The sequence below is a fragment of the Electrophorus electricus genome, chromosome 11, assembly GCF_013358815.1.
Source record: "Electrophorus electricus isolate fEleEle1 chromosome 11, fEleEle1.pri, whole genome shotgun sequence".
NCBI classification, from domain to species: Eukaryota; Metazoa; Chordata; class Actinopteri; order Gymnotiformes; family Gymnotidae; genus Electrophorus; species Electrophorus electricus.
The window spans coordinates 9,306,610-9,329,008 of NC_049545.1; the positions used below are offsets into that span (position 1 = coordinate 9,306,610).

The 22,399-nt window shown below is 39.8% G+C and overlaps 1 protein-coding gene across 2 annotated transcripts; it reads right to left on the reverse strand.

Annotated features, from left to right (window-relative positions):
• Nucleotides 1-10,933: 10,933 nt before the first annotated feature.
• Nucleotides 10,934-21,776, reverse strand: bag5 (BCL2 associated athanogene 5). Of its 2 annotated transcripts, none has more exons than XM_027021234.2 (5): nt 21,710-21,776; nt 17,970-18,237; nt 16,883-17,311; nt 16,460-16,683; nt 10,934-15,740 (listed from the first exon to the last, which is right to left on the reverse strand). In XM_027021234.2, the coding sequence occupies exons 1-5, from the start codon at nt 21,730-21,732 to the stop codon at nt 15,215-15,217; spliced, it is 1,470 nt and encodes a 489-aa protein (XP_026877035.1). In that variant the 5' UTR covers nt 21,733-21,776; the 3' UTR covers nt 10,934-15,214. The 2 variants fall into 2 exon arrangements, with proteins under 2 accessions (XP_026877035.1, XP_026876952.1); XM_027021151.2 differs by lacking the exon at nt 21,710-21,776 and adding an exon at nt 20,891-21,079.
• Between the last annotated feature and the right edge of the window lie 623 nt (nt 21,777-22,399).

Below are 22,399 nucleotides of genomic sequence, written 5' to 3' on the forward strand. Positions count from 1 at the left end.
CAGTGATGAGAATAAAGGAGGTAAGAGGTCCATGTGTGTTTGTCCTCCACTCAAGCCTGATGGTCTAAGAGAGTATACAGCACCAGAATAGCAGTGCATAGCCCTGCAAATCCGTACACCTTAAACAGCATCTGTTCAGGACTTCATCAACTTACTATATGAATTCACACACATTGCGAGGTTGCGGAGAATGTGCCCAAATGTGGTCTTTGTGGAATCAAATAGAATGTAACTTCATGAACTGGTGATGCAAAGAGATGCGGAAAAAGCAGGAGAGTGTAAGGGGGGATTTGCAAACAACAGTGCTTTATGAGCATGCCATGATGGATCAGTGTTAGATCTGCATGTGGGTATGTTTGGATTAAGGGGAAAAGGTTTGTAGACACAGCTTTCAGCTTTATAGAGTTGCTGAGTGAATGTCTACTCTACTATGCAACTTTATTTAGTACTCTTGAAGCTTCTTAATCGCACTTTCCTGTGTTCCAGTAAATATCAGAAAATATGCTTACCACCTACTGTGTCTAAGTGCTTACGATTGGCCATTATCTTAATGCAGTCTCACTTACAAATGCATATGTGCACTGCTCTTAATCCTAAAGTGGGAGTAGAATGAGAGAAAAAAAGTTTAGAAACATTGCAGTATATGCTGTTCGTGGATGGAGGCAGTCCTTACAGAACTTTCACTTGGTACTGAGAAGCATCTTACAATACTGTTGGTAACCATCCAACATCCCTCCCAGACTTGATGCCATTGTGAGCCTTGACTTTTCTAGGGCTTACACCTTCCACGTTCCTGTTAGTAATGTAACTAGGTGAGGAGTAATAGCATGCACTGACAGTTGGTTACAGGTGTAGTGTACCGTTAGGCAAGAGCCATTTGCAAATCATGTGTAACAGCCTAACCATTCAGGGCCGCATGGCTGACCTTGCGCGTGTTCAGTAGCACTTCTGATATCTTTAATCAATGTATATTTGTAGTTCTTTGCTTTAAGCTATCTCTGAGATGTACATGGCTGGTCTGTGTTCATATGTACTGGGCTTGCTGAGGTCTCTTGGTTGGTATATTGTAGTCACTGTGGGAACTTGCTGCAGTATGAGAGAAACAATCATATATTCCCATTGATGGGAGTATTTAAAGGAGCAGAAATAGTGAGTAAACGTCTGAATGTTGCTCTAAAAACTAGCTGGACATGAGTCATGGATCACACACAGTGGAATAACTGGGAGGGTTTGTCTTTGGGTGTGTTTGGACATGAGGATGTGAACCTAAGAACAGGCCATGCTTTTCATGTTAGATTTTATACAATGTTCACAATGTCCATAACACAGGTCATAACTGGCCATATGGTCGTCATATGGGTTTTCCTATTCAGACCGTGACATGCTTTGTGGCTTTTTTGAGACAGGTTTGATAGATTATGCATATGTGTGATTTCTGGTTGTAACTGTAACTGGTTTGAGGAGGATGATTGGTCACTGTGTGGGTGGTTTGAATGGCCTACATGTGTAGAATTCATTATGGCTCTCACCCTTAGACATAGAGGCCCATGCCGTTTCTTATGTTCAGTGTTATTTTTGCTCCTGCACCACTTCCTGCAAATGATTTCTTGGTTTTGGACACTTCCTCTCTATCTCCATTGTTTCTGCCCTGTTCCAGTACCACTTTACCCCATTCCTCATCCCCTCCCCCTCCCCCTCACCAGTCCTTTCTGCTTCTACGCAGAGGCTAAGCAGTATGTAGATCTAATGGCCAGTTTGCACTGACTTCCATGGACATTCAAACATGTAGAGAGGCAGTTGCAATTATGCTTGAGATCCAGTTTACAGGGCTGAATTCATGCCATATGTGGTTTCATGTGAGTGTGAAGGGGCAAAATCATGCTTGAATTGTACAGAAACCATGATGATTTTATATTACTCCTAGCATTTACAGCCCATGCGTCTGCACTCTGATCTGAGGTCAGAGGTACAGATTTTGTATTTACTAATAGAATGATGATGACTGAGTGTAAATAGTAACTAAATAAAAAAGAAGGCAAATGCTATAATAGCATACTTTAATCCTGCACTCATGGCAGTCTGGCAAATTGCACAGAAGTGTCTACACTGCTGTCAGTAGTATATTCAGCAACTGCTTGATAATGCTCTCCAGCCATCTATCACTACTTTAAGACTCACTCTGCACCATACCTTGTGCCTATGCAGTAACATTCACAACACTTCCTCATTAAGTTTGCCCTCTTGATTCATTGTTTTATTTCGGCTCCAGCTATAAAAGCATAGACAAAAATCTTACAGAGAGTGTGTGGGGTGGGGCAGGGCAGTATAGAGTCAGGCCACATTCTAATGACTGTACTTCCTAGCCTGAATAGCACTTTGGGTGCTGCTGCCTAGCAGCTGTTCGATTGCATTTTAAGCCATTTAGTACAGGCTTGGCAAAGAGAGCCTGGTACCACATGACCATCTTGGCTCAGGACCTTATCTCATGAGTAGGTGTAGAAATAGAACAATCTCTTTGAGGTATGTTTCATATTTATGATGTATTAAAGTTATTTTACAAATACTGGAACTATGTTAAAACTGCCCAGCACAGGAGAGCCTCTTTTGGACATGGTTGTGTAATAGTCAAATAAACTTAACTTCTTCCCTGAAACTCTCACACTGGTCTCTTCTGCAGCATCAACACAAAGGGACTGAAGAAAATCCAAAATAGTGAACAGCAAATGTGAATGTGTGTGAGTGGGTTGACTGCACTGATGCTCCTGATTAGAGCTTTGTTCTTTCTGTCATACACACATGCATGTGCTGGGTAGGTAGTCATCTGAACGAGTGAAGAGTGGGGGTTAGTGTCTGACTAGATAAAGGGATAGAGCGATGGTGTGAGGACAGGCTTTTTGTTATCTGCCCTGAAAATGTCACATTCACTCAACATTTGGAATACAGCCCATCTACACAGTAGCTAACAAGAACACTGCTGGAAGTTGCCATTTTTGGAGGAGAAAATTGGATGACTGTAGAATAAATGTTTTGGCGTGGATAACTGCTTTTCTGTGCCAATGAACATAAATTTTTCCATAAGAAATGATTCCTATTCATTTTCACTGCTGGACTGAGAGAAAATGAAAAAGCATATTAGTCGCTCATTGCAAGATGTATCTAATAAATTAATGTGTCTAAGGTAGGTGGTGAGTGTTTATGTACTAGGATGGAGGAACTGACTATGAACAGGGTTTTCCTGCTTGAGGGATGAATTCTTCTCTTGTGCCTATGAATCATTACTCTCCAGTAGAAACTGATGGTAGAGAGAAAAGTCAAATTATTGGAATAATGTGTCCTGGCCCGTCTAGTTACACAACTGACTTGGTCCTGGTGTACTGTCTTAAAAGATAGGATATCTTGAGAGCACATTAACTATGTGCTTTATTTTTCAGTACACATGCAGTTAAGATAAAAGACCTGAAAAAGAACTCTAGACATGACATGGCATCATTAAAAAATTGCCCTAAACACACTTGATTGGCTGGATATTATGTCGTAGTTTGTGACTGAACCCATGACTGAGAGATAAGAAATTTGAGAAACTTGTGTGCCATGTGGCAAATCTCCTTCATGAGAGAAGGGAGAATTAAATGATAAATTTCCTAGTCCATATGCACAATGACTGACTTTGTGACCTTGTAACTGCATGAAAGTAACGGAGTGCATACTATACTAGGGACATGTGGATGTCTTGGTCCAACCAAAAGCTTTGCAGGGCAATTTCCTGTTGATTAGTGGAACAAACAGCTGGCGAGGCTGTTTCAGGTGTGTCATGTGTTTTTTTGGAATTGATAAGCTCTGTTACATTAGTGCTTTGCCTCGACCTTCACTCTTTGACACCTGGCACGTACCATGATAGTGGAGAGAGTATAGGGACACATTACTGACATTCTTAAATGTGACTGATATCTAGGGCACAGTGCACAATTTATTCAGGGTTACACTGAAGCTGGGGGGATGGGGAATAGTGCTGCATGGTTTAGTACTGTCCCTTTTAAGACCCATGCAAATAAACTTGCCAGTTAATAATTAAACTTTTCATGAGCTGAATCTGGTGTGTGACAGGAGGAACAGCAGTATAGTTCTGACATACAGTTCAGTGTGTATTTCGTAACTGGCTAGTCTCTGAAAACCATGATGAAGGGAGATGATGGTTGACAGAGAAAGAACTTGGTGTCAAATAAATATTAGAAGTTTGATTAAAAAAAATTTTAAGTATACCTCTGGTGAAGTTATTTTAATATGCATTAGTGCTTTTTAAATACTTTGGTGTATTTATCAATGTCACAATGATACTGAAAATCTGCATAGGTTTGATCAGTAATATAGTAATATATGAAATTTTTATACTGTCCCATCCATACTTCCTTCAATACCGGTGTTTCACAGCTGACAAGTTTGCAACCTTGGTATACTTATTAATAGGAAACATATAGCTGTTTAAGATGAACAAAGCACCCGTTATGGTGGGGCTCATGTTGACCTCCCCCGGTTGCTATCACAAGGGCTTTTAGTATGCAGGGAGCCTGCATAAACTGTGGTTTATTTTAATATTTTTTCTGTTAGCTCACATGAGGTAGTGGGTCCCACATTCCACTCAGTATTCGTAGTGCTGCGTGGTCTCTCTGTCCTGCTCAGCAAAACCATGCATGCATGCATGCATGCATGTACACACATACACTAGAGAAAACAGCAGGGCACTCTGCATGTAACTTTTTGTGAGTGTTAGACTGCATCATTCCTTCCAAGGTGGTGAGATACCCACTTATGGGCACAGATTCGACTTTTAGTATTATGAGTGAACTAACAGAACATTTGGAAAAGGTCCATGTTGGCAATGGACACGGGGGATGTCGCTAGTTCAAAAAGAGAGTCATTCACTCTACAGTTTTGCTTGGCTGGGTGCCACAAGAGAGTCTAGTACAACGTGGATGGCATTTGCTTGTAGAGCTTAGGGTTGCACTGAAAATGAAATATAGCTTTAGTGTAATGGGAAACAGAAAGAGAATGTGTGTGTGTAAATAGCGGTGTGTAGGGGACTAGGGGACCATATACATAAGGGAGTGAACCCTTTATTTTGCCTCCTTAGTAAAGTCATGTTCTTATATCCTTCACATCCCCCCCCATTCTGATGTGATTAGTCACATTGGAAGTCCTTCTTGACTGGATCAACTCTTGCTTTCACAAGGGCTTACGCAGTGCACATCATCTTTAAATTCATAATCACATAGGTGGTGTACTCTGGAAACAAATGTTATGTCCATATTACTGTAACTAATTTGTAATCCTTCTACAAGAATGCCTGGACACCTGTGTAAAGGAAGTGAAATGGTTAAGCAAAATCCAAAGCCTGATAATATTTTCCAGCTGGGGCTATGGCCAGCTGCCCCACTGAGCTATGCTGCCAGGCACATAACACAGCAACATGTCCAAAAGTAAATGCAAAATAAATACGCATAGCAGGTTTAAATGATTTTATTTCCTTTTTTTCCCCCGAAAGTTAACATGTCTGTTCACCAGACTTCCACTGACAGATTTGGAGTCCAGACCCTTCACCGACTGTAAGATCACATTTGGAAGCAGCAAGGGTTTTCTCACAGAAAGACAGGGAGTAGATGGCTTTTGCAGCTGTCTGGTCTGAATGATGTGATTTTCTGTCTGGAGCTGTGGTTCAGCTTGCCATAGCCAACATTCCAGCAGCTGCACTGGAGGCTTTAGTTTACTCTAAATACAGACCTACACAAGCCAAACACTTGTGAAATTTTATTGTTTGAAAGACTGAGGCTTCTTTGAATGTATCATGCATTTTGTTAGATAGAGAACTGGAAAAATAGAACATAATGCCAAATATGTCTTTATTGTATGTTCTCATATTCAGGATAAAGGAGCAATAGTACTACATGAAAAGGACACACTGACCTGATTTATGGTTAGAATACAGCTTATGGAACGCATTGTCTCTCCCCTTACATGTCTACGTGAGGAATAGTAACAGAGGGGTGGCATAAGTCCTTTGTAATATTCACCACATGTGAGAGAGTATGTTCCTGAGCTGTAGGAGGAAAGGAAAGATGTATAGGCTGATCTTAATAGCTAGCTGAATGGGGGCTGGGCTCAAAGTATATGCAACCACATGGGGGAGGGGTTCAAGCAGGACAAACGTGACTTTCACACACGTGACCAACTCAGAAAATAGCACGTCTATCCCACCTACACAATTTAGTTTAAAATGATTTGAATCCTGCAGTGTAAATAAGTGTTGACTTACAAAACATTCAAATAAAACAGTTCTATAAAAAAAAAATGCAGATAATACTACAGAAAAACTGGGAGATTGTGTAATAACTCCTGCAGAGGCCACAGACAGAATGGTTCCAGAGGTAATATCTCTGTAATGCATATTGCATCACTTTGCTGGGCAGGGCCTTAAATTTAGTTTATTTTTATTTTAACATTTTAAACCTCTGACCCTTAGACATTCCCACTCCATAAACTGCCCATTGCACTAAATTACCAGAGTAAATGGTTGTTAGGTACTATTTTTAAATGATGCAAGAATGACAGTTAATGCGAAAATTGCATTTACCAGATATTTACATAGTTTACTAGATATTGCCATAATCTGTGTGATTGCTCTTTGGTCTCGTGGTCAGGGCACATGTTTATCACCTGTAGGTGGGGATGCTGCCCTTTGAACCCACCCCTGTGGTGAGGGTATGGTAAAGGCCAGTGTGATAACCTGACGAGTGGTATGGGTGTGGCCCTGATGGAAAAGGCAGTTTTGTGTGAAGGGACATGTGGAAAATGTCACCTCCCCATGTGTGAAGGCATTGTGATGGAAACGGTTACTTTCTGAAGGGGAGGATGGTGTGATGGAGACCACTTCTTAGGTTGGTTAAATGGATGCTCTGGCTGCTATGCCTGGTGGTCAGAACTTGTGTTTATTGCCTGCAGTACCTGGGTTTAAGTCCTGGGAAGGTGGCTCACCTTCAGTCATCATTTGCATAGTGACATAATAAAACATTATACATTATTCATGTAGTCATATCCATAAGGGGCAGTGGTAGCTCAGTGGTTAAGCTACCAAGATGAGTGGTCAAGCTTTGCAAGGCTCTTAACCCTCAATTGCTCAAGTACTCAGTCATAATTGTAACTCGCTTTGGATAAAAGCGGCAGCTAAATTCCATAAAATGCCGTAAAAATGTCATTTAGATTAATGAAATGGGTCTATTTTTATGTACATTACTCAACTGGTTGGCACCTGAACAAGCATTCATGATAAAAATACAAATTCGCTTAAACATCATTATCGGTATGCTCTAAATATTATGAATATTTCATTTTTAGGATCAAACTTTAGTGCTAAAGTATTGGATGATTAGAAATATTTTGGTTAGCGTTAGGAGGCTAAAATAATTACTTTGCAGATAGAAAGTAAAATGAAACTTCACATAAAGGTTTAATGAAACGATATTGCAATTAGTTACTGCACTAACAATTTACAGAGCATTACCTTAAATATGAATATAGCAGAAAACTACATCTAACAGTCTAGTACCGTAAGTCTAGTACAGTAAGACTGTATCTAAGTAAAGTACAATTACGTCACACAAAGCAAATACTTTTCAGAAAGGAAGGGATCTAAACATTGAATCAGAGAGACATCGCCAATGTACATTTGCCACGCAGCTAGCCAATTAGGTAGATTCTGTTCGCTGGTGCTAAACTGTAAGAGGACCCATTAGCTAATATAGCTAACTAGTTATAGTTTATAGCATGCAGGATGGATACGTCATAACGTATTTAGCTACTGCACTCGGCTAACTAGCTAGCTCACTTAGAAATTCTTTAGCTAGCTGGCTAGCTACATCTTTCAGGATTTCATAAAGGCACGGATAGGGAAAAACCATGCTTAGATGATTGCCAGGACATATTCACACGTCTGAAAATCTGCAAAAGATCTCAACAGTCACAACGTAGTGGTATCTTAAATGAAAATGGGTGGAAGCTAGCAAATCTAAGATAACGTTAGCTATTGCATTAATAACGTATAGTAAGTACTATGACAATTGTGGTTTAGGTTTATTGTTAACATAATGGTAAGAAAGTTTATTAGAGCGTACCCTTGTAAAACTAATTGGCTACCAATGTGTGTAATATCGCGAGTAGTCAAGTTAGCTAACTAGTTAAGCCAGCTGTCTACACTCGCGATTGCAGGGATGCTATAGTTAGCTAGCTAAGAGTATCTACGAAAATATAATTTCACGTCATTCTGTTGAGAAATCGTCTTTATCAACGTTATTTATGTAAATGTTTAAATATAGGAACAACGCAGAAACGAATTCTTAGCTATACTAGCTAAGATATTTTTGTCAGAATTGCTTTCTATTGGCTCTTGATTTGCATTATGCACTTCTATTTATTGTTGGATTAAATAAAAAATTTCAGACATGTCAGAAAGCTGTTTCGTGGTGGGCTATAAAAAAAAAATCCCGATTCAAGGTTTTACATTATTCTAAACCGCACAACGAAGCCAAAAATACATTGTTGCTTCCTATACACATCTATGTGCGCAGCAGACATTTTGGCAAATAAGATAGCTAGCTAGGGCCAGAAGGTAATGCTCTATCTGAGAATTAGTTGTTTAAAAAATTGTCCAGTTTCGCTAGTTAAGATGTCAAGATACGTTAATTTTCTCTATTTGGCTAAATTACTTGATCTTAATGTTTGCAGAGACTAAATAGCTTATCCTCAGCCATTAACCTAGTTTAGTTATTTTAATAAAGCCTTTTGGAAAGAACGTGGAGGATAACATTGTAATCACTGGACTTGACGTTACCATTTCATATTAACTAACTACTGTCCACTAATGTTAATTGTTAAGTTCGTAGTTAGTTAACCGCTAGCTAACTACGTGTTTGATACAGAACAAGGAGAATATTATTGATATATTGATATTAGCGCTAATAATATGTAGCCTAATAGACTATATTTGAGCACACAATGTTAGCTAACATTAGCAGTCTAGATTGGTTACCTTAGTCTACCTGATGATTCGGGCCAACATGGTACAAGTCAAAATAAGTGACACCTGACTCATATATGGGGTCATGTTGCCATAATGATTAAAAGGATATTGAGGGAGTCCCTTTTATATATATCTTGGGATACAAGGGTATTGGAGTAGTCGTTGACATTGCATGTTAAAACTGTTTCAAGACACGGTGATGCCGCAATTTCAGACTGACTCACTTTAAATTGTAGCGGAATGTTTGCATCTTGACGTTTGTGGTTTTCCCTCCGACGATGCGATGCGGTCCCGTCCGTAGCGGCATCCGACCGCTACACAGACGTATCGGCGGGATTCACTTCCTCACGACGGTGCGATTTATGAATTCGACAAAAAAAAAAATCATCGTACATTTGTTTGACAGTCACAAATGTTAAGTGACAATTGTTTTATACAACATACACCTTGTGTAAATTATCTGAACACAAAAAGCACATACAAAATAAGCCTATTTATGTTTTTGCTCCGTTGTCTTGTAATGGACATATTTGTGATTTTGTAATTGCCTCACTTATTTTTAGATTTGATGGTTAATATCTTGATTTAAGAGCTTGTAATTTATTTACATTTACATTTTTTTCATAACATGAACTTCTAATCTCTTTCGAACCATTTTTCCCCTCAATGAACCTACTGTAAAGTGATTTGGATATCTGGCCCCTATATTCCTGAAACAATATGGAAATTTCACATTAATTGAACTCAAGTTTGACAACCAGCCCTTGACAGTTGACAAACCAGCGTAGCTGTAGGTGTCAGATGTTCATAGTTATTTAGTGCCATCTGCTGGCCAAGACAAGCAGCTTCAGCCCGAAAATAGTAAACATTTTCCTTCTTGATATATTTTGTTTTTGAATTTATTATTATTATTATTATTATTATTATTTTTTGCAAGGTAATGTATATTACTATGTTTCTGCTTTGAGGGATTTGGCTATGTATACCATGAGTCATACTAATTCAGTCCCTTTTTTTTAATCTGTTCTAGTAATATGAAATCTGTTGAGAATGTGTGTATGGACAGTACATAACAGTGTGTGTTTCTTACACTGTACTCCTTGGGGGCCAGTAGTCAAAGGGGAGTTGTAATTGTCCCCTTTTGTCCTCTTATCAAGATCACTTGTTTATATGTGGTGATTTATCTGCAATTTAGCCAGAAAGACATGTTTATCACACTAAAAGATCGATCAGACACACGTTACTGGGCCCTGTGGAATTGTTTGTGTGTTTACAGAGCATTGAAGAGGTTTCCCAGAGTGACTGTGAGTGCTTAGCTAGGATGCATTATCCAATTTATATTGTAGTGTTGTATTGTACTTAAAATATATAGGAAAGAATGCAGTGGGACCAGGCACACATGATTGGATTCTTTTGGGGCATTTTAGGCATATAATATGCAGAGTGATCAGTTTTTAAGTACGATTTGTAAATGCAATCACCCTGCAGTTGCTACCTGACAGTCATGAGAATATACTACATGCAGTGAAGTGTGTTTGTGATAGAAATGTTTTGTTCTATTAGGGACAGTAATTATTGTGTCAGGATTATTCTAGAAGTTATCCTATGAAGTCTCATGGATGCACATTAACAAAATACTTAGGCCTGGTTCTTCAATTACTCTGGTTCACTCATTACACTTTTGATGGATACAGCAAAGATGAAATCTTCACCATGTAAGCAGTGCACTAGTGAGCATACTAATAACTGCAGATTTTGGCTTGCCAGCATGCAGCGGATAAGCAGCTGTAGGAAGCTACATCAGGATGAAAAGTAGAGGATGGTCATTCCAGCTGTTTGGTATTATAAAAATACAGAACAAAGAAAGCTTTTCTAGGCTTTGCTTTTATTGTATCTAAAACAGCTGGCTTTTTTAAAAAATAAAAAACACTTCACCTGTGCACAGGGGAATGTTGCCATAGAAACAAGCTAAATGAGTTCAGGCACAAATGACTATGTTGCCGTGCACAGGATTGCTATTCTAAAATCACCTTTTATTTACCAGTGTAGAGACAAAATGCAATCAATCAAATCAGTCAGCACATTCACACAGTAATTAAAACTTGAGTGGTGTTTTTGTACAAATGTACATCAGACAGCACAAAGTAAGCCTGAACAATCAACAATATCTCAATCCTATCACAATACTGAGAAAACCAATTTGTAAGTGTCATCACAGAAAGACTGAACTAACACAACCAGTTAGTCTAAGAAGTAAACTGAGAGTAACGGCAGCTCTTCACACTTTTATCTATGCATATGACCAAGTTGCCCTCCAGAACTGTCTAAGGGGAGATTACACTCAACTGTGGTGTGCCATAAAATGGGACATTCTTCATTACATTCTAAATCAGTGTAACGCTTGTTCCTAAATGTTATATGCTGAAGGCTCTGGTTTAGTGTTAAGGAGGAAATGGTAAGGCATGGAACCAATAGAAAAGGTTAAAATTAAACATTCTGTTACAAAACACAACACTGTTCCTCTTTTATTACATTGTATGTTTTATAATTTGTAATAATGCTAGTTGTATTTTTAGAGTTTAATAGCATGCTCAAGAGTTCAATGTTTCAGTCACTGAATTCATGAGTCAGCTGGAATTTCTATGGATTTGATGGCATCAGTCCTCTCATGGGTTCTACCCATCCTCATTTCCAACACAAAAACAATTTAAAAAAAAATCTGTTGCTGTCTAGTAGGGTACTTTATGCTGCTCTCAAAAATCAGGCATCATGACAAGCAACTACTAGCCTGGACTAAGATAGCAAGTACATAACTGTTTTTTAGTGAAATGTGCCATCTGAGTTTTTAGCACCACATCAAACACAGGTACACCCTTCATCCCATACAGTAGCAAATCAAAGTTAATTTGAGCATGCAGTGCTGTTTCTCTATTATACCGAAAGTCAGTGACTGTTCTCCAGTCATCATGTTTTTGAATGTCATGCCCTCAACATCACCCCTGCCCCCAACATGCCCTCAAGATAAAGACACCTGAAATCATAGTAATGTATTAAAATGTTAAGTTTCAAAGCAATGTTACAGAATTGCACATGGATTTACTGAATAAACTTATATATATCACACACACATACACACCTATTAAGAACTGCTACTTTTGAACTGAATCATCAGTCATTCAAGTGAAAATGAGTAGTTAAGACCAGGCTTTAAAGCCATATAGTCATGCCCTTAATAGTCACAGAGCACTTATTCTTCACTACTATTATATTGCATGTTTCATGATGGGATCAACACTTACTGTATAGGAATGGAATAGGAAAGTTCATCCAAAATAGCTTTCAAAGTAACCTCTCTTGGCCAGATCCAAACACATATCACAAAGACTATAAGCTGTCTTGCTGTCTAGAGTGAACTGGGATGCAAAATCAAAACAAACCCACCGCACATTCCAATATTGATTGTAACCATGGAGATACCTATTGGAGATAACATGACTATATCAGCATGACTCATACAAATGGACAGTGCATGGATCTCTTGAGAAATACAATGTTAAAATTCCTTTCAGAACTAGAAATGGTCTTAAGCTCTGTAATTATGCAATATCCCATGAAACACTGAATTTATTTGACGTTGGGGGTTTAGTCACAACAAGCCTTTCATTAGCACTGCAAGACAAGCTAGACTCCAACCTCCTTCACACTTTTTGGCACTGGAAAATTCTACGTGTATATGGAAACTTTATATATAAACCTTTAAAGCAAGACAAAACCTCTTCACAAAACTGTATTTCATTGGAAATTTAAGTACAGTACAATTTAAGTCCAATGAGTGTTGCTGTATATACTAAGTATTTGAAAGTGTCAAATTTGAAAGAAGATCGCTTTCCACACATAAGCCTAGCCCACAACTATGGAATATTTTTAATGAAACCTTAATGGTGACTTAGTTCTGCCCTTGGCTTTGTGCAGGTCCTGACTCACACACATGACTTTGAACATGACTCACACATCAGCTTCATTAGACCACATCTTATCGTGACACATTATTTTCATAATTTAGATCTCCAGTCTGTCACAATACCACTGAGCCACTGGTAACAGCTCTGCAGATCTAAATTATTAAAATTATGGCCTTTTCTTTCCCTCCTACTTGCACTATACTGCTTTTTCTACTCTTCCCTGTTCATTTGTAATGTTGCTGCATTATCCAGGTCCTCTCTATTTGGTCATTTTTGGTCTACTGCATGTGACTTATTTTCTTTGATACCCAAGAGCAGCAGTGTCCGGGAGAACATGAATAGCATTTGGAACATGGCAGATATTGGCACTCAATGGAGGGTTGCCACTACTATAGATCTAGTCAGTTAGAATGTCTATTGCTCGCACTAGCAGCCTCAGCACTCCCTGAAGAACACAGTGAAGGACAGACAAAGAGCCTAAGAGCAAAAACCTTCGCAGACAGAAGTGTAATCTAAATGTACAACTTGCATTAAGATATATTAAAGAATATACTGAGGCATGTTGTGCTTCCCGATCCACCTTAAATGTAAATTTCTGACACATCATTGGCCAAAGTGTGTATCAATTACACCAGTACTACTGGCTTTGTGCTTGGAATGAATATTTCTGAATGCAAAGTTGAGACTCCTGCTCTGGTTCTTATGACCAACAAACAAGAGTCTGATTGCTTCCTTCCTCCTGCAGTGTTTCAGCAGTGAAGTCATATTTAGCTTGGGTGGGATTGGGGGAGTAAATGAGGGCAAGAAAGACAGGGTCTTAGTGGGAGCTAATGTGATTGTGATTTGTCAGAGGTACTATGATAATCTAATCAAACTGCAGCATGACTCAGTCCTGTCCAACACAAAATGCTTGAAACATATGACAGTGAAGGGGAAAACGCCCTAAATGTAACTATTACAACTGTGACAATGTAAGCAAGAAAAAAAGGGTGCTATTTAAAGAGTCCGACACCCTCTCTCAGTCCTATGCAGAATGTTCTAGAATGCCCCCGTGTCTTAATTTGATCACAGTCATATCCAAAAATAAAACTCACTCCACTGTTTCCAGGAGGCTGTGAGACACTCTTATCCTAACAGAGACAAGCAAAGCAAAGACAACAAGAAAAGCCTTCAGTCTTTTCATCTCTTCCCTTACTTGTCTGCAGTAATGAAATCTTATCTGACAACAGGTACATTTTCACCCTTCTGTTAAATCAAACTGCATTATATGGTATTTACATAAATAACAGCTTGGGACTTGAATACTTTTCTTCAGCATCAGACACTGCCTGTTCCACACTGTGAGGAAAAAAAAAAATCCTAAAAACTCACAGCACATTTTCCCATGTCTGCAACAAATGTTTATCTTTTTTTCCCCAACATGAGCTTAAACAATAAATACAAACAAAAATACTGAAGGGAACTGTAGGGATTAAGGCATGAGACAGTACTTCCTTTTTCATTGAACTTGGTCCATTTTTAGATTTGGGTGATAATGGTTGGTCATGGTTCAAATTGGAACTGAATCCTGACTTGTGAGAGATCTCTTGAGACTACTACTATCTGAAAAGTGAAATAATTTTCAACTTACTTATTTTGCTAATCATTTGTGCAAACCCCCATGGTTAATCACTGACACTAATAATGTGGGTTACGTTAGTCACTACTTAGGTGTATCTACAATTTGGCATTGCATCTATACTGGGTAAAGACCGCAGCAGAACCTTCTCCTTGGTCTGAGAATCTCCACACAGGCAAGTGGTCCACTGGGAAGCAAGTTTTTGGCAGCAAAACAGGGTTTAGCACCACACCACATACAAGCTGAAGAAAAACTAGGAGAAGCAGACACTTCTAAAAGCACAAAAGCACTTGGAATCAGAAGCATAACATTTGAATGCCATATGTTTGTTTACTTGCAGACAGATCTATTGGGAAAAAATGCTGTTTTCATGAACACCTGTAACTGTGAATTTAAAATCAAAAGCAGTAATTGCAGTGCATATAGTAGTGTTCTACAGTCCAGGGTAAAGTATGTTATGTACACACTACAAATCCAAGTTTCTTGCACTCCTTTGTCCTTTCATACCATAAACTAGGCACAAAATGTGAATCATTCCAAAATTCTGATCTCATTTTCCATGTGCTCTCAGTATTCCCACTCATCTGTCTTCATGTCCAGGTAGCTGAGGATGTTCTGGGCATATTTGACTGCCTGTTTACGCGCTGCTTTAGTCTCCTGGTCCCCCTGAGGGTCCACAGCATCCAGAGCTAGTAGTTGTTTGGTCAGCAACTCCTCAAGTACCATGTAGCTCTTGTCAGCTCTCTTGCCATCAAAACCGAGCACTTGGGCCTGTAAGTCAGACAAGCTGGCCAGGACACGCCACACAGCTGTATGAGGCGGGGGCTCATCCCGTCCTGGGTTCCGGCGCCCGAGGGTTTCCCGGAGATCTAGGTAGGTGATAAGGGCCTGGATCTCAAGCACAGCCCTCCGACGGGCCTCCCTGATGCAGGGGTTACGCCCGGTATCCACTTCATCCAGATGCGTTAGTAGACTCTGCAGCTCTGCACCCTGCCCTGCAACGCCCTGTCGGAGGACCTCCCCCCGCAGCATAGACACGCGTCCCCGGATGGCTTCAATCTCACGGATGGAGTCATTTTGTGCCAAGTCATACCTGAAGGGAAATAACAGAACATCATTATTCAGTGGTAGAACTATTTAGATAAACATACACATATTTATAATTAATTTCTTATATTTTAAATGACTCATTTTGGTTTACAACAAATTGATTCAATGTAATATCACAACTGTAATTTCAGCTGCAGACATGTGATCTTTCTACCATTCTCTACCCTGTGTTGTCTATGGTGATTAAGAGATTATTTGCTGGGCATAGATTCTTTATGCTAATGAGTACTGCTGACATTGGCCAACTCTGTAGGGAGCAGGGTAAATACTGTTCAGTGGTGGAAATATTTACAGAAGCAAATATTTACAGAAGCAAAGTAACATCATGACAGCCAAGTGGGTGTGTTTATTCAAATGGGGCAGGACGATTGCTGCTCAATGTCGTATAAAGCAACACATCCAAACATAATATAGTCCGTAAAAAAGAAAGTGCATCACAGCAATGGTCATTTCATACTTCAGAAATTCTCACCTGGCAGATTCAATATCAAGTCATTTATATATTGACTAGCAAGAAAAATGCAATTTAGTCCAATGGGACAAGTATAAAAAAATTCATACACATTTTATACAACAGTTTTGGGATTAATTTCAATTATGAAGAGAGTGTACAATTTAATGGGAAAACTTCCTAGTCTTAATATGTTTCATGTCATGACACCCAAGGATGCATGAGTGTGTTTGTGTCCATGCATATGTTACCTGTGAGTGTCATCTCCCTCCCCCTCCAGGTCAATGTGTTTGAGCAGGCTGTTGATCTCCTCCACCACCTGTTTCCTGTAGTTCCTGACAGCTGTGTTGCTGGACACATCCAGGGAGTCCAGCTCCACCAACAGTTCAGTGAGGACCCGTGCTAGATGGGCACAGCTGTCACGCCCACTCAGTCCCATCAGCAGAGCCACCAGCTGGCAGCGGGCACCACTCACCTGCAAAACATCAATCAGTCCGTCTCTGCCTCTTCAGCCTAAAGCTGATGTCCCTAACTGGTGAAGAAGTTATATGTTAGTCAAGGCTATAAATGTTGGCATTAAAACACAGAAAAGAAGTTAAAAAAAAATTGACTAGATAGAGTAACTGGCGGTTGTTTCCACGTGACTTGTCACTGTTCCACCCCCAACTGCTGACCTGCACCATCACTTGATTGATGCGCTGCACAGCCTCATGGGTGTCATCAGACAGCGGCAACGCCAGCATGTGGGTGCGCACTCGGCCCTCAAGCACTTCCTGCACAGCACAAACGCGGGTGAGAGCCCGGTAGCGGGCCTTCCTGAGGGGTACGCTGCCTTCTGTCTTCACCTGGGCCAGCCGCATGGCCACATCCTGTACAGCCTCCACCAGCTCCTCGCCGCTCTCAGTCACATCCTGGGCCTGACCCTGTCGAAAGGGTGCCACCACCCCCGCCAGCAGAAGGCTCTGTGCCTCCCGGCTCAGTTCCTCTATGGCCAGGCGGGAGGGGTGTGTGGCGTTGCCCTCAAGGTACCGCAATAACCCCTCCACTTCGCCGGCGGCACGCTTCCGTGCCTGTTGCAGATCCATCCTTCCCTCTGTCTCCACCTGGGAAATACACACACACAGAACTTAAATTATGGGAGCATTTTTTATATGGTATTTTATATTTATAGGCATTTTGTGGAATTCTGTTCAGTTAAAAGTATGCACAAATATTTGTATGCACTTCTCTATGCAGATTACATGGAATTTGTGTAATTGAGCAATTTTATCAATTTTAAGGACTTGGTGCAATTATGCATAGATTTTAGATGCAAAACAGGGTTTTATTAGATTATTAGATTCTGAGGGACAATCAATCACACAATAACAACTGGCAGTTAACTGGAACCTCCCATGGTGCATTGTAGCCATGCTCTTCCACATTATAGAAAATTACATTTGCATGGAGAGTACCAGCCTGTATGTATGTCTCACACCCACACATACATCACACAAACTCACAGAAAGCATAGCACCTAAAAACTCTGCACACTCACAGCCAGGCTGACAAGGTTGACTTTATGGTAAATTTGGTAAATAAAAACGCATCCTTTTGCTAGTTTTTAAAATCCTCTAAAAGATACAAGGCATTATAATGTACGAGATAATAAGCTGTAAAATGTTCTAATTGCAGTGCAGCATCTTCTGCCTTTCACCAGTACATTTAAATGAACTCCCCAAGTGTATGACCTCTGTGGTCATGGGAAGGTCAGCTACTGACCTGATCAAGCTCGAGCAGGAGCCGGGTCAGTTCTCGCTCCAGTCGCTTGTACTCGCGGTCACTCTGCAGGCCACTGAAGGAGCACACCTGCTGGCCCAGCATGGCCCCCTCCCGCTGTAGCTCGTCCAGGCGCACCAAGGTTGGATGCTGCCCGGGGTACGGCCCTGTGAACACGTGGAACGGCCCTGGCATCTGCTGCGCTTGCTGCTGCTGCTGGCTGCCATGATCCATTGTCCGCTTCCCACCATCAAAAGGCTTCCCAAATAGGCTGTGAGAGAGAGTGAGAGTGAATGAGTGGAGTGAGCGGTACAGTCATTTGTACATTTCATCAAGTATATCTCTGAAGAAGATTCCATGGAGTAACTGCAGTGCACTGTAGTAAAACATGTAAAGGTAGTAAAAATTGTGAAATACACAAGGTTTCCAGAGAAACAGGACATTTTGGACAGAGGTCTTTCATCAGCTGTGCATGCAAAGCACTTTCCTTTTTCTCTGTTCCTCTGAAAATATCTTGAGTACCTCACATAATATACAAAATTACTGTATGCCCCATTTCATTTGATTTATATACATTATATAATTACAAGACATTACAGTTCTCTTTCATGCTTCTAGATTTTGATGCCCAAAGTTTGTCCAGTTTGCCATTTATTCCTGCATGACTAGGCCCTCCACCCAGTGTAAAAAACTAAAGCAAACAAACCTGAACCCCCCCCCAAAAAAAACCCCAAAAAAACACAACAAGTAAGCAGGCATGTGTGAGTACAAACGTGTGAGAGTTGTAAGTGGATTACTAATTAGATGCTGGGATACATGACATGAAAATTAGAGGGCTCAGGTCCACTGGCATGGCAACTACTGAGACTTTGATCCACTGCCCCCTGCCAGTTAACGTTCATCGTCAGTTAAACTAATGAAGCCATTTGACAGCGCCAATTGCAGCAATCTGTTAATAGTATCCTAACTCTGTGTTAAATTATCCATATCACCTTATGCATGTGGAATGAAGCAAACACATTCCCTTAAGAAGAGCTGTGAGCCCAAAACCAAAAATCATTTATCTCGTTCATCTCGATGCTTGAAGGTAATCCACAAGCTGGTCTTGAGCACATATGATCAAAAGTATTTGCTAGTCCAGCTGCAGAGGGGATATCCAGTGAGAAACAAAATGGCCTTAAGAACCAACTGCTCAAAGAAAACCACACACTACTACAAAGCATTTCACTGGCAACCAAAGGCTGTTCTACAGAGATGTGTCTGTGATGTCACAACAGACAGGTCAAGCTAATGGTCTCTCTTTATATCTTGACATGATGAAGTGTTTCTTAGTAAAGTGCTAGAGATTGATTAACAACAATCATTTGAATTTGCTAAAGTTTACAAAAAGTAAACCATACTTTAAATGTTTTATATAAAACAATGCCAAAGCTATTGTTTGTTCAAATAATTTATACTCTCTGTTACAATACTGTAAAGTCACCCAAAGATTTTTAACAGATCATTGTATACTAGATCATTAGGAAAACAGCTTGTTTGTGCATTTATACATAACCAAGTGAAAAGAAATCCCTTCATGCAGAAGAATGTTACTCATTCCATGGTTGTTTACTGTGAATTTGAAGTGACCATGAAAAGTATAAAGCAAACGTATGCACTGGTAATATAGCCTGTGTGGATAACTACACATCGTCACCCACGGAATTCTTTACTTGTCTTAGGACAAGTCATTTAGGGCTACATTTACAGCATTTGCCAGACACTTTTATCCAGAGCGACTTGTTAATCAGTATGACAGCATGTGTTCCCCCTAGGGAATCATACACATGTCCTTTGGATTGCTAGCACCTTGCTCAATCACTTACATATACATTTTTGGCATTTAGCAGATGCTCTTATGCAGAGCAACTCACAAAAGTGCTTTGTCATCTACTCATACAATGTATCCTAGCCAGTACAGTAGGTTAGAGTTCAAGATGCAATTGAACTAGAATACTGCTGAAATACAGGAATCAATACTTAAATGAAGTGCAAAATAAGCACAAGATCTATCAGACAATGATAAATGCAATAAAAAACAATAAGTACTACAGTTCCTGTTGCTCAACATAGGTGCAGCATCAATGGTCATTTAAATATTCCACAAATAGATAAGTCTTCAGTCTGCCTTTCAATCACCTTCATCAAGTGAGCTACAGTTTTACCCATGCCTGCCTTTTTCCCCGCTTCTGTGGCACATGACTGCTACAGGCCTCTGATTATAAAGTCTCTAGTGAACTTGCATACAAAACTAAAAATTTGGTTTATGTGATGGGGTGGGGCCATGGACTCCAAATGCCATCCATGCCCAAGCCTACTGCTGAATGCAGGCCAGAAGGTTCCCTTGATGTTGGATGCAACAATGCGATTTGACCCAAATCACTATAAAAGACAAATTTTCTGAAACCAAGATTCTATGGATTATTTTTCTAAACATTACTGCCAGATGTGTTTCCCAGTAATTTCATTTTGGAGCTATGAGGTAATATAAAGGATACCGAGATGTGGAACAGTCCATTTATTAAAAGGTATGAGGGTGATGCAGACTAGGTCAATGGCACAGATATTAATAATCACTCTGTCTAACATAAGAATACCGAGTAGTCAAGACAAAAACATTCCACTACGTAAATCACTACCATCCTCAACATATATCATCGTTAGCATGTACATTACGAACAAAAATGCAGCCTAATCGCACAGTGCACACATACCCCTAGTAATCCCACCTACATCGATATTTAACATATATGTTAAGAACAGAAAATATACCATAGCCCCCTAAAACGTAGACGATTAAAGGAGAGGGCATCAAAGCAGTTCTTATCCAACACGAACATCAGCAATGTCTCACTACCTTCCCAGATGCGCAGAATATTTCTCACCTTTTCAGCACGCCGAAGACATTCGCGCACATTTCTGAAAAGCTCCGTTTCCATAAGATATGTAAAATAATCTGTGTTGCGATACGTCAGTAATTGATGGCACGTTGAGATGTGAATTTAAGACTATCTAGCTATATATTTGAGGTTTTAAGAAGCAGATTAACACTACATCGGGATTAACTGCATTGCCGCCCCTCCCGTCCCACGCAGTCCAAGCGCAGATACTGGGGAAACCAATTCACAGATCAGCAGGGGTTTTACACAATAAACCATCATATATCTACGACTCATACATTTAGATTGTTATTTTGCTCAAATTTGACAAATTTTATGTCGACATACCAAATATTGCACTAATTCACGCCTAGCTCTCATCATTTTTTGCTAGTCAGTAATGTTATCCATCCAGAACACAAAATGGTTTAATCTTTTATGTACACTAACGTCAGTAACTAGCCGGCGCGTAGTATTTTTTTCGCAAGCGCTACTGGCAGATAGCTAGCATTAGCTAGCTGGTTAGATATATAAATGCAAGTTTGAAAGGCCGATCAAACATCTTAATTAAACTATACCAGTCTTTGAAAAACATTTGTAAAGGCTAGCTAACAGTGTTTAAATGGCTATAGTTTAACAAGCTAGCTAGTAGCGTTTCCCAAAATCTCACAAGGGCCACAAAAACAGCAGCCAACGACACAGTACAGATATAGTAGTTACAGCACTTTTTTTGACTAAACGGTGTAGCAAGTTTCGTGTACAAGTACATTTCACGTAGCTACATGGCTCTACATTTTAGCATGGTCCCCATTGTCAGCTACCCACCTGCATAACCAGCGCACAGCCATCGGAGTATCTGTAGGTTACTGAAAACAACCGATAACACTAATCCTCATTACCACTTATGACCACCGGGGACAAATGTACCAGGTTGGACAAGCAACATAATATACGGTTTAAGTTTATGAGGGCTGTAGATGATTAAGAATTCAAATGACATGTTGTAAATATGTTTGACACTTATTTCATGTACTTGAAATGCTTTTGTTAGCATCTTTGCTCGGCTTCTGTGAAGTTACAGCTTTCATGTGCCTAGTCAAATGGACAAGTCGTAGTGTTTTAACAGTCATTGAAAGCTGCTGTTACATGGTTTACAGTATTAAATATTTTTAATTGAGTTTCATTAATATTTTACAGTTGTCGTATAAAGACTTAGTACTTTAGTCAGACAGTGACCCTTTGCATCTCTCTAAAACTCTTGAAGCACAATGGTCGTCCAGTTCAATAATAACAGGAAGTGGCAAAATTCATCGGAAGAAGATGAAAAAAGCTCCTGAATTTTTTTGGGGGGTTGTGAAGACGGATACTTTAAATCTTTTATAAGATGTGCAAAAAAGAACTTGATCTCAAATACACCGAATACTTACAAGCTATTTTTATGTATAACTGCCTAAATCCTAGTTCAGCTATTTATGCACCTTGACATTTGAGTGTTTCTTCGCCCCGAGGATTTCT

Coding starts and splice junctions, on each gene's coding strand:
- bag5 (XM_027021151.2), bottom strand. CDS start 20,922: ATGTGCGCGAATGTCTTCGGCGTGCTGAAAAG. Junction 17,312..17,969: donor TCCTGCTCGAGCTTGATCAG/GTCAGTAGCTGA, acceptor TGTATTTCCCAG/GTGGAGACAGAGGGAAGGAT. Junction 15,741..16,459: donor GAGGGAGATGACACTCACAG/GTAACATATGCA, acceptor ATTTCCCTTCAG/GTATGACTTGGCACAAAATG.